General features: G+C 52.7%; 1 protein-coding gene across 21 annotated transcripts in view; it reads left to right on the plus strand.

The window, feature by feature from the left end:
* The window catches only part of EHMT1 (euchromatic histone lysine methyltransferase 1), a 119326-nt gene that overhangs the window by 46118 nt on the left and 60513 nt on the right, over positions 1-12695 (plus strand). For all 21 annotated transcript variants that reach the window (XR_012506667.1, XR_012506669.1, XR_012506670.1 and 18 more), the window contains 2 exons: positions 5465-6021; positions 12166-12346. Coding sequence is in view for 16 of the 21 variants with exons in the window: in XM_074362770.1 (XP_074218871.1) it covers positions 5465-6021; positions 12166-12346 (738 nt within the window). In the remaining 5 variants the exon portion in view is untranslated. The remainder of the gene's footprint in view (positions 1-5464; positions 6022-12165; positions 12347-12695) is intronic.

Consider the following 12695-nt stretch of genomic DNA (forward strand, 5'->3'; position numbering starts at 1 on the left):
TGTTCCATGACATCTTTCCTCTCGCTGGCGCCCGTACCCTGTTGGTTTCTGTTGCTTCGTAGGAAGCTGCCGAATGGGGATGTGTCCGGCCTCCTTGTCATGTTCGCCTCTTCTGGGTCCGTATGAACCTCAGGGTCAGCGTGTCTGCAGCCAAGCCGGGCGGGGTTTTGGTGTGGACTGTGCTGAGGTCACTTGGGAGGCACCGTGGTCTCAGCAGCGCAGCGCCGTCCAACCGTGGACGTGGGGTGTCTTTGTGGTGATTCAGGTCTTTAATTTCTCCCAGTCGTGTCTCGTGGCTTCCGTGCACAGGCCTCACACTGCTTCGTGTGTGTGTGAGTGTGCCCCTGAGTATTTTCAACACTCTTTCAGATGCAATTTTAAAAAGTGTCTTTTAAAATTTGCTCACTGATACATAGAACTGTATATAAAATACAATTTATTTTTGTTTATTGAACTCATACCTTGCAACCGTACTGAGCCTGCTTGTTACTTGTGGCTTTTCTGACTTCCTTTGGACTTTCCATGTCTGATGTCATGTGGTCTGCAAAGAGACACTCTTTGTCTGAAGTCTTCTGCTGCTGGTGTGTGGTCACCCCACGTCCCCTCGGGGGCTGTGTGCTGTGTCTCTCCCATTGATTACATCTAGCCTGTCTGCGTCTTAAGACGCAGGTTTGAAGTGGTTTCTTGTGGGCAGGCACAGTTTAACTAGGTCTGACTTTTGTGCCCAGTCGGGTGACGTCCGCCTTTGCACTGAGGTGTTTGGACCATGGATTTGTATTGTTCCTGTTTTTTCCATTTTTTCGTTGCTCCCTTTTCCCTGTTGTTACATTCTTTTTGACTGAATATATTTTGTGACTCCTTATCATTGCCACTGTTGGCTTGTTAGCTGTCCCCTTTCTTTCTTTTCAGTGTTTGTTCTGAGGCTCGCAAATCCATCTTTAGTCAGAGTCTGCCTTTAAATGGTATTATGCCACTCTGGGTATAACGTTTTATTTTAAAAATAGTCCGCTCCGCTTCCCCTCTTATCCTTGACGCTGTGGCTGTAGATTTTACTTCTGCAGATGTTATAAGCCACACAAGTCTGTTGTTACTGTGTTTGCTTTAATCATTCAGTTATCTTTTAACAAAACTTGAGCAAGGATGTAAGTTCTTCTATATTTTCTTGGGTGTTTATCATTTCTGATACTCCTAGTTCCTTTTTGTAGGTGAGTTTCTGTGTGGTGTCACTTCCCTCTCGCCTGAAGAATTTTATTGGGCATTCGGCTTGTCTTTCTGTTCGTCACCGGTTTTCTCAGCCGTCTGGCTGAGGTGCTGGCTGTGGAGCTCTCACGAGGCGGTTCGCAGACGGGGCCCCTTGTCCCTGGCTTGCTGGTGTTTCCCAGGAACCCACGCGTTCTTCTCTTCTCCTCTGTGTGGGGGTGCCTCCTCTGACTGCCGTGGGGTTTTGTCCCTGGTTTTCAGCAGTTTGGTTATTGTTGTGGTTTGGTCCAGCTTCTGCTTTTCTTGACTAGAGTTCATTAAGCTTCACCGTTCCTTGATTTTACCGTTTTCACTAAATTTGGAAAATCGTTGGCAGAAAAATGTTTTTCAGCCATTACTTCTTCCAGGCTACGTTTTCACTCCCTCTTGTCGTGGGCCCCGTGTGAGGTACTTCTGCCCGGGAGGCCCCACGGCTTGGCTCACCGGGCCGGGTCCTCGGCCTTCCGGCCTCTGGGCGCTGCTTGGCACAGGTGCCGAGGGTGTTCTGGGTGTTCCGCCCCCTCTGCGGTGATGTCGTCTTATGGTGGCTTCAGGACGTAGGCTCGCCGATCGCCATCTTCAGGAGCCCCGCTGGGCGCCGGGCCTTGTCAATGTCTTGCCCTCCTCCCGCGGTCGGCCAGCCGCAGCCCTGCGGCAGCCGCGCTTCCACCCTCTGCGTCAGATCTGGGTGTTTGACCGACCAGTTTTTCTCCTCATGGATTCTCCTGCTTCTCTTCTGTGCCTTGTAATTTTGGGTTAGCTATTTTGAGTTGTATTGCAGGTGGATTGACTGTGATGTTGGATTTGGTTATTCCCCGCCGCCCCCCCCATTGTTGGATTTTTCCAGGGTGCTTGACTGACTGACTTGCAGACAAGGACGGCCCTTCTTGGCCTGGCTGTAAGCCGTTTCAGCGCTGACGTGCCGCGACCGGCAGCTGGAGGCCGCCTGGGGGGCCTGGCTTCTGTAGCAGGTGCCGTCGCACCTTCTTGCTGAGGTATTGGCCCCTTGGGGTCCCTCCTGAACGCCCGGCACTGGGACTTCCTCTCACCTGGTCGAGCTGCTGTTGCCCACCCACGTACAAGTCAGTATCGAGTTTTCTGACTCATGAGGAACCCGCGCTTCTCCGTTTATTTAATCTTCCTTGAACCGTGCTTGGCTGCGTCTGCTGCTCTTTGGTGTCCAGGCCTTGCCCTCTGGATTGTTCCCTGTCTCCTTGTGCTGCTGTACCTGGTGTTCAGCATTCACTTTAGAACTGCCTGTTGCTAGTACATGGATGTGCAGTTTGTCTCCTGTGACTGAACTTTACTTTGGGATAATTGTAGATTCACACACAGTTATGAGACCTAAAACAGAGAGACCCCACGCCCCCTTTACGGTTTCCCCAGTGGTGGCATCCTGAGAACCGTTGCACAGGGTCATGACCAGGGTGTCGGCATTGAGACCGTCTGCCAGCCTCACTCGGGTTTCCCCGCTTCTGCTTGCACTCCCTGTTTCTTGGTGCGTTTTTATCACATGTGTGGGTCTGTGCGTCCCCCACCGCCGCCAGTCTGCAGAGCGCGTCCGTGTCGCAAGCATCCTCTTCTGTGCCCACCGCCCCTCCCGTCCTGCCCTCGGTGTGGCCCTGGCGCCAGCGGCCTGTGCTCTGGGTCTGTGTGAGCAGGAGCATGCGGAGCGCTGCCTTGTGGGGTTGACTGTTTCCACTTGGAGCAATTCCCTGGGACTCTTCCCGGGTGCTGCTTCACCTTAAGCAGAGTCTGGGCGGCTGGGCCGCGGTCTGATAAGCACTTACTTGCTGAAGGGCGTCTGTTGCAGCCGTGGGACACCTGTGTTCATGTCTGTCGGGCGCGACTTCATTTCCCTGGAAGAAACGCCACGAGTGCACTTGCTTTTGCATGGTGGATGCGTGGTTTTGTGAGAAGTTGCCACAACTGCCAATACAAACGCACAGCTTAGCAGTCCCAGCATTCCCAGCGTCAGGGCACAAGGTCTTCCACCTCTCCACGTGTTGCAGGCTCATCTCCTTAATCACAGCCATCCCAGAGGGCGTGAAGAGGCATCTCAGTGTGGCTTAGATTTGCTACTGTTTAGTTTTGAGACATTTTTGATTTTGATGAACTGTAGTTTGTCAGTTTTCCTTTTGGGGACTGTGCTTTTGGTGTTAAGGATGAGACTCTCTGCTGAGCCCTAGACCAGGAGGAGAGTTTCGTAGTCTGCATTTTATATTATCGTTCCTTTTCCATCTTGAGTTAATGTTTATATAAGGTGTGAGGCCTAGATCCAGCTTTGTTCTTCTAACCATTCTTTCTGAACTCAGTCATTGGTTCGGTAGATCACCTGTAGATCACTTGCGGTTTTCTGCACGCAGGGCCCTGTCGGCTGCGAAGGCTCGGCAGATCACCTGAGATCACTTCTGGTTTTCTGCTCGCAGGGCCCTGTCGGCTGCGAAGGCACGTTGCTGCTGCTTTCTGACTGACGGCCCTCTCTGCCTGATGGCAGCGGCCAGGGCCTCCAGAGTCCTGCTGGATTTCCCTCATGAGAGGAGATGGCTGTATTTCAAACCGCTGTCTGGGGAAAAGGGCTTTGCCAGCTGATTCGGAACCCCTGAAAATCAATTCCACACATGGGGGCCTCACCAGAATCTCTGCCAGCTTATCCGACCATCCAGGACGGAGTTGGTCGAATTACCCGGGAGTCTGCCTTCCCATCAGCTGTCGGCGCCTGACGCACATGGGTTGTGCTCAGACCCCGCGGTGTTGCCGTCTGTGGCCTCCGCTGTGTCAGCAGAGACCCACCAGACCTGTCTCCTCCGTGGAAGCCCATTTCCTTGCCCCCACTGTTCTTTTTCACCACTTGCTTTGCCTTTGTGGAAGTTTATTTTTTCCTGCATGTTTTAGGATTAGGTTATGGAGTTCCTCAGTACGCCGATAGGGGTTTTGATAAGGCTGTCACTGAACTTACAGGTTTAATTTGAGGCAACTCGCATCTTTTTATTTTTATCAACCCATTCAAGGTCATGAAATGCTCTTATTAAACTTTTTTTTTCCCTCCACAGAGGCCTTGGTTAAAGTTTAATATCCTTTATAGCTTTCCTGCTTTTGTGAATACTATCTTATTTTTTCTCTCACATTTTCTAAAAAGTTAAGGTAAGGCTGGCGTAGAAAAATGCCCTGGGTTCTGTGCCTCGATTTCCGACTCAGCGGTCCTGCTGCGCTGATGTTTGAATCGCTGACAAGTTCCAGGTGGCTGGAGGGCCTGCCCCCTCAACCCCTGTTCTCTCCAGTCACCCGGGACTCCCGCTTGTGTTAACCCTTGTGGTGTTTGTGGCTGTCCTCATGTTACTTCTGATCTTACGTGGAATTCGCGTCGTATTTCTGAATCAGTGTATGTTTGCTGCAGGGTGTGACATGCAGCCTTTTCCAAGTTAAGAGACTTTCTGCCTCTTCTGATTTGCTAAGGATTTTCAAAAAATTAATAGCTATTTGTTTGTTTAGGAAGTTTTTACTGCACTGCTATTTCTGTGCTCAGGGTGCAGTGGTGCACACAGACAGAGCCCTGCAGACCCCACCGTCCAGGGGTCAGAGCAGTGAAGACGGGCGGAGTCATGGCAGGTGATAACCCTGGAAGCCTGGAGAGGGGTGGTGAGAGGAGCAGTCTGGAGTGTGACCAGAGCCCCCTCCGCCCCTGCGCCGTAAGCGCGGGTCTTCTGCTGTAGTCTGCAGCGAGGCCCCGAGTACTGTCTTGCTGCTGACGCCAAGGCGCATCCCACTCTTGGGGGTCTTGGAGGGGCGGGGCCTCCCAGAGCCAGGGCTTCGTACCAGGCTGAGAGCTCCACCTGTTTTCTTCACGTCTGTCTTGTGAAGCTGCTTCCAAGGCCTCATTTCTCGTCTCTGAATCCTCCCCACTTCTGTTTTCCAGCCGTGAATTTGTTCCTGGAGCTTATGTACATCTGTGTAATGTGTTTTGCAATCTTTTAAAAATTAGTTCACCGGAGAAGTGGGTGGAGGCAGGACTGCCGCCTGAGCTCAGGGTGGACCACCCTCGGGATGGGGTCCCCCCTCAACTCACTCACTGTTGAGATGACATCCAGGACGTCTCTTTATATTTAGGCTGTCTGAGCCTAGATGTTTGTCGGTGAAATGAAATGGTTTTTCTTTAGGCAGTGTTCCTGGGCACCGGTGTTGGTGGGGCTCGGGGGAACCACTAACGTGTCTCCTCTGTCCACAGAGACTCCTATGGCGGCGGACGAGGGCTCAGCTGAGAAGCAGGGTGGGGAGGCCCATGCGGCTGCAGACGGCGAGGCCAATGGGTCCTGTGACAAGAGCGATGCCAACAGTCACCCAAACGCAGTGAAGCTCACTCAGGAAGGCACGAAAGTCGGCCCCCAGGAAGGTGCCAGCCCGGCGGCTCGAATCGCGGAAAATGGGATTTCAGACAGAGACCCTGAGCTGGGGAAGCCCAATCACGTTCGCGCCGACGGCTTCGCTCAGACCTCCAGCGTTGGCAGCAACGGCTACTTCCTCGGCAAGGCCTCCCTGTCGGAGCAGTCGCTGCGGGGCGCCAGCACCTTGGCCTCCTCCCTTCCCGGGCACGCGGCGAAGACCCTTCCCGGCGGGGCCAGCAAAGGGAGGACTCCCAGCGCCTTTTGTCAGCCGCCGGCCGCGGCGCCGGCTCCGCTCGGGGAGGGGAGCAAGGAGGCGGAGGACAGGAGGGCTCCGGCCCCAGGCGCCGACGTCAAGGTGCACCGGGCGCGGAAGACCATGCCGAAGTCCAGTCTGGGCCTGGTAATGCGCCGCCTGGGGTGGGGCCGCGCTCGGTTGGTCTGGCTGTCTGTCTGTCCTCCCTTACGTTCTACTGTAAGGACAGGGGACTTCTGTGCGCCCATCGGAGGCCTTGAGTGCTGCTCTCAAAGGGGCCCCTCGCCCGCCAGGTCACCCTCCCCTGCCCTGGGCCGGGGGCTCCGGTTCCTCCTGCCTCCTGCCCTCCCCCCCCCCCCCCGCCCTGCTCTGCTGAGGCCTCGGCGCCTGTCCTCCCACTGGCCCCAGGGCAGGCATGGCTCCCCTACTTCTGGGCTTTGCAATCAGACGCCCGAGGTCAGAGGTCGGAGGGCACGTCCCCTCCGCTCTCCTGGAGGACATGGAAGTTCTGTCTCCCCAGACACTCCTGCCTGATTTCCAGCCTCCCAGTCTGTTCTTTAGCATTCAGTCTTGCTGCTCATTCCGTATATTGATAGTTTTATTTTTGACAGTTATTTTTTTCATATCTGATGCCTTTGGTTAGTTTTTTTAATTAAAAAAAATCTGTGTGCTTAGGTAAGTTTTTGTTTTGCCCTCTAGAAGACATTACTGATAGCCCTCCTGTGTCTCTGTTAAAACTGTTTCCTCGAGTGGGAGTTCTGCTGGACTCGGCGCTGCTTGTCCATGGTGGTTTCCCCCCCGAGATGACTTCCCCCCAGCGTGTGCGCATTTTTATTTCTGTGATTTTGTATTGCCTGGCTGTAGCGCTGTGGAGCTGGAATGCTGGCCGCTGCCCACACACCTGGGACCCGACAGCCTGCTCACCTGGGCGGGGCCCCGACCCCCAGTCCCACTGTGTGGTTTGGCCCCTCAGCCTGGCCTGCCCTGGCCTGCCCACCACCTTTTGCAGTGTTCTGTACGTGCCGGACATCAAAACTTGTTAATAATGGTGAATTCACAGGAAGCCACACAGGCAGTACAGAGAGACCCCACATGCCCTCCACCCGCTGTCCCTCTCAGGTAACCTTGTACATACCGAGGGCACAGTGTGGGCTTACGTGCCCTCCCAGCTCCACAGGGCTCCCCTCGGCAGTCTCCCCACCCACCCTGACCCTGTCCTCAGCTCCACCTACTCTGGGTCCTGAAGAGTTCCTCCAGCTTTTATAAAGGTCTTCGGTTTTATGGGAACTTTAAAGCATGATCCATCGTGAGTTTTTCCATTAGATAGGAGACTTAGGGTGAAATTCTTTTTTTTCCTGCGAGTTTTTGGCCCACCGCTATCAAAATGCCCATCAGAAAGTTTGCATTATTTATCTCCTTGAAATTATACTTCTATTCCATCCCCACTTCAGAATTTTATTCTAATATACTTTTATTTTTGAGGATTTTTTTTATTGTTACCCTGTCATAGTCCTCTAGGGGAAAAAAAACAATTTGAAATTTAATTTCAGGAAATTTCTCTGACCATGAGGTTCGTTTAAGGGTTGATTTGCTCCGGATTGAGTTATTGTAATTATTAGTAGCATGCAGTTGATTGCAACATGTCATTTTGTTGGAAGTTATTGAACATTCTCAGGTGGTCAGTTGCAGGGAAAGAGAACAGAAGGACTTTGAGGCTTTGGAACCTGCCTGCTTCGCACCCTGGAACTTCAGCGGCTCCTGGGACCCTGTGGGAGGAGGGAGGAATCCACGACGTGGAGACCCGGTGCCCTCCCGGCTCCCAGCCCTGGGTTCCTGCCCCGGTCTCTCCTGCCCTCAGGCTTCCTGCTCCCAGGCCCAGTTCAGTCTTGTTTGGTTTTCTTAGGAAACCATGTTTTATTGAAAATTGTGTTTTGAAAACAGTCATTCCTATGATTGAATGAGTGTTGCATGCTTGTGATAACAAACCCGTTTTCCTTTGAGAGCTTAAACTTGCAGGTGTTCTCACAGCCTTGTGGCCTCACACCCCTGGGCAGTGCAGAGGCACTGCCCCTGCATGCCCAGCGTCAGGTCCACCAGAAGGCGCTGGCACAGGGCTAGACTCATCCGCTGTTCGGGCCAAGACGGTGGAAACTCCTGGAAGGAAACCTTTGTTTCTGCATTGGACTGCCCGTGCCGTAGACCCGTCTCCCCAGCTGAATTGTGCTCACACCCTCCCTGGCTCCTTCCTCAAGGAAAAAAAGATGTGCTCCTGCCCTGAGCGCGCAGTCTGGTGGGGGAAATGCTCTTCATGCAGTGGTTGTGCAGACCTGGGCCAGCCGCAGCTCGAATTAAGTGTCTGGAAGGAGGTGCAGCTGGGCTGTGAGAACTCGCACTCAGTGGACTGGGTGCGCTCGTGCACCAGGGGCTGAGCACCCAGCAGGCCTGACGGCAGCTGGGGCGAGGCGGGGAGCTGGTGGGCGAGGGGAGGCCAGCAAGGGCCAGACCCTGTTGACCACAGGCATCTTGGTCGCAGGCAGTGATGTGGACACCCTGCTCTGCAGCCTGCACTGTGGCGGTCCTCTTCTGCGTGGGGGCATGCCCGGGGCTGTGTGGGGTTCCCCACGGTGAAGTCAACACCAGCTTCTCTTGCTTCGGCGGGAGTCTGCTTTGTCTCTTTTGTCTTTTTGCTTTGCCAGGTGATAAAGCCCTAACAGAATCTGAAGTCTTCACTCAAGTTCAGCAGTTCTTAATTTTTTTTTTTTTTTTTTTTTTTTTTTTAGATTTTCAAAAATAACACTTTAAATCAAAGAATGGGGTTTGTGCCATGAGGGAGAATTAGCCTCAGGTCCTCAGACTCAAGTTTTGCCCTCATTTCTGTGCCCTTCTGACTCGTGTGCTGTGTTTGTCTGTGAGAGCTTGGCGAGGTTGGTGGCCGCTTGGTGTGCAAGGTAGTTGCTGGGGGACATGAAGAAGCAACACATTGGGTTCCCGTGTTCAGACAGTGATCTTGCTAAGAGACAGGCCTGATGAATTTGCAGAACTAACTGGTTACAGGGCAGGTTAACTGTGGAGTCACGGAGGAGCCTGCAGTTAGAGCTGTGCTTGGAGGAGGGGAGAGGGCTTTGATGCAGGTAGAGGAGCTGTGTCCAGGGCCCTGGGCAGGAGGAGCCCAGGTGAGGGGTTTCTGGCGGGCAGAGTGTGGGTCCCTGGGAGAAGACCATAGATGGCTCGGCCGTGTCAGCCCCTAGGCAGTCCTATTGGCAGGAGGAGCTGTCTCCCTGAAGGTGACTCCAGGAGATGGGGATGCCTTTTAAGAAAATTGTATTAAAATAACATAATGTAAAATTTAGCACCTTAACCAGTTTTCAGTGTCTGGTTCTCTGGTGTTAATTCAGTTCACATCGTTGTGCAGCCATCACCACCATCATCTCCAGGACTTTCTCATCATCCCAAACTGAAACTCAGTCCCCACTGAAGCCTAACCCACCCTCCCCTCCCCAGCTCCCGGCCCTGCCTCTGCTTCCCGTCTCTGAATTGACTGCTCTCGGTCCCTCACACGAGTGGAATCACACAAGATTTGTCTTTTTGTATCTGGCTTATTTCACTCAGCACCAAGTCCTCGAGACACATCCCTATTGTAGCTGGTCTCAGAATTTCCTTCCTATTAAAGGCTGAAAAATATTGCATTGCATACACACACACGTATATACGTGGATACACATGTGTATACACACGTACACACGTGTATATGTACAAACATGCACACAAACACATGCACACACAGTATACACGGTTACACACATGCATACATACATGTATGTGCTTACGTGTACACACAAGCACGTGTATATGCACACATAAACATGTGCACACAATACACACACGTATATACATGCACACGTGTACACACAAACATGCACACTATACACACATGCATATGTATACATACACACGTGTCTACACACGTGCACATCACACACATTGGTTTACCCCTTCCTCTGTCGACGGGCACCTGGGTGGCTTCCACCACTTGCCTTTTGTGAGCGATGCTGCCATGAACCCAGTTGTACAAACAGCTCTTCACGTCCCCGCTTTGGATTCTTTGGAGTGTATGCCTAGAAGTGGTGGAACTGCCAAATCATGATAATTCTGTTCACTTTCTGAGGAACCAACATGCTGTTTTCCATGGCATCTGTCCCGTTTCACGTCCCCACCAGCAGTGCGCAGAGGTTCCAGTGTGTCCGCGTCCTTGCCGACACTTGTTTCCTGTTTGTGTGGGAGCAGCCGTGCCCGGGAGTGCGAGGTGTCCCTGTGCGGTGGGGACGTGCGTCTTCCTGAGGACGGTGGTGCTGGGCAGCTTTGCACGTGCTTTGGGCCATGTGGGTGTCTTCCTCGGGGAAACGCCTGCTCGGATGCCCTGCCCATTGTGGATCAAGTTGTCGTTTTTTGTTGAGCTTCGGGTATTGATTCCTTAGCAGACACGTGGTTTACAAAGACTTTATCCCATTTTGTGGGCTGCCTTTTTACTCTTGTCGATTGTGTCCTTTGATGCACAGAAGTCAAAATTTTTTCAGTTGAAGTATAATTGACTCACAGTATTATATTAGTTTCAGGTATACAGCACAGTGATTTGGTGTTTTTATATGTTACAAGCTGGTCACCATGATGAGTCCTCATGCAGGTTATTGCAACATTGTTGACTGTGTTTCCCATGCTGTGCATTACACCCCTGTTACTGACTGACTGCGTAACTGGAGGTCTGTGCCTCTGAATGCCCGTCATCTATTTAGTCTGGCCTCCCTCCCATTTATTTTCTGTATCTGTCAGTCTGTTTTGATTTTTTTTTTAACATTCTACTTATAAGTGCAATCATGGTATTTTTTTCTCTGATTTACTTCACTTAGTGTAGTACCTCTGGGTCCATCCACGTTGTCACAAATGGCAAGGTTCCATTCCTTTTCATGGCTGTGTAGTATTCCACTGTGTTTATGGACCACATCTTTATCTATTCATTTATAGATGGGCACTCGGTTTGCTTGGCTGTCATAAATAATGCTGCAGTGTATGTATCTTTTCGAATTACTGTTGTAGTTTTCTTTAGGTAAATAACCAGGAGTGAAATTGCTGGATCATACAGTAATTCTGTTTTTAATTTTTTGAGGAACCTCCCCAGTGGCTGCACCAAACTATATTCCCACCAGCAGTGTAGGAGGGTTCCTTTTTCTCCACATCCTCTCCAGCATTTGTTGTTTGTGATCTTTTTAATAATAGCCATTCTGACAGGTGTGAGGTAATACCTTGTTGTTGGTTTGATTTGCAAGAAATTTTTAATTTTGATAAATCTACTTCATCTTTTTCTTTCGTTGCCTGTGCTTTTGGTGTAATATCCAAGAATTCATTGCCAAATGCAATGTCATGAAACTCCCCACCTATGTTTTCTTCTAGGAGCTTCATAATTCCAGGTCTCTGATCCGCACCATGCTCATTTCTGCCAGTGGTGTGAGGTCAGGGTCCAGCTCTGCCCTTTCGCAGGTGGCTGTCAGTTTTCCCAGCACCGTGTGTTACAGGGTGCCTGTTTGCTCCCTGTTTAGTGCATCTGCGCGTGCAAAGCTTGGTTGCATTGAATTGGGTTTGAGGTCCAGCTGTCTCCAGGCTGTCAGTGAACTTAGGGAAGCAGATGGAGGGAGGGTTAGTATTGTTAGGAGTGAAGGCCAGGCCCTCGGGCGGTGGCAGGGGTTTGACATCGAATCGCAGGCAGCCATGGCCCTGGGAGCGCGGGCGAAAGCCGCTTCGGAGGTGGGTACGCTGAGCAGGAGGTGGTCAATGGCCCTGGGAGCGCAGGCGAAAGCCGCTTCGGAGGTGGGTACACTGAGCAGGAGGTGGTCTCAGAAGCGATGTGGTTACTGCGGAGGGAGGGAAAGCGAAAAGCGTGTGGAGCTGTTGCAGGGTGTGGTCCTGACCACCTGGAGACGCCTGCTGAGAGCTTGTCGCTCTCTTTCTGCGTATTTTTAAACTTAGCTACATTTCATCACCTACATCCACGGCTGGTGGGCTTTTTGTACTGGACCAGGTAGGAGATGCTTCAGGTTCAGTGAGCCACACAGTCACTGCCGCTGCCTCCCTGTCCAAACGCAACCCCCGCGGGCTGCGTCACCACGCTTCTGGCCTGGGCCTTCCCCCGCAGCCCGTCCTCCGGGAGGCTCTGGGGAGAGGGACTGGGAGCTGAGGCGCGCAGCTCCGGTGCCTCCTGCCTGGGCGTCACGGTCAGTGTTCCTTGTCTGTGTTTTGAAGCACGCGGCTGCCAAGGATCCCAGGGATGGTCGAGACGCCCGAGACCCCGAGGAGCCGAGAGAGGAGACGGGCAGAAACGCCCCTGAGTTTGGTCGGCAGCAGCTTTTACCCCCCTTCCCGCCCCTTCACCAGTCACTACCTCAGAACCAGTGCTACGTGGCCACCACGAAGTCACAGACAGGTAAGGGTCCGACACTGCTGCTCAGGGTGGGGGTGTCCTGGGCCCCTAGCTCACCGGGCTGAATCGTGCGACTGTTGGTGCCTGTGCCCTGGACGGCAGCCGCACCCTCCCGGACCTGGCCCCACAATCTCAGGCCTTCCCCACTGGTTTTCAGCTCAGATGGAGGCTGTTCTCAGTCCTCAGGTCTTAACTGCCACGGGCTGGTTGCATAGAGGCCTGGGCTGGAGAAGCCTCCCAGGTGGTCCGTCCAGTGCTGCCGGGGGCTGGGGCTGGGCTCCCTCTGTCCCAGCCCTTCCCGGGGGTGCGGCTCCTGTGGTCAGTTGGGGGAGGATGAACTGATTCCCCGCTC

This window comes from Camelus bactrianus, chromosome 4 (assembly GCF_048773025.1).
Source record: "Camelus bactrianus isolate YW-2024 breed Bactrian camel chromosome 4, ASM4877302v1, whole genome shotgun sequence".
Lineage (NCBI taxonomy): Eukaryota > Metazoa > Chordata > Mammalia > Artiodactyla > Camelidae > Camelus > Camelus bactrianus.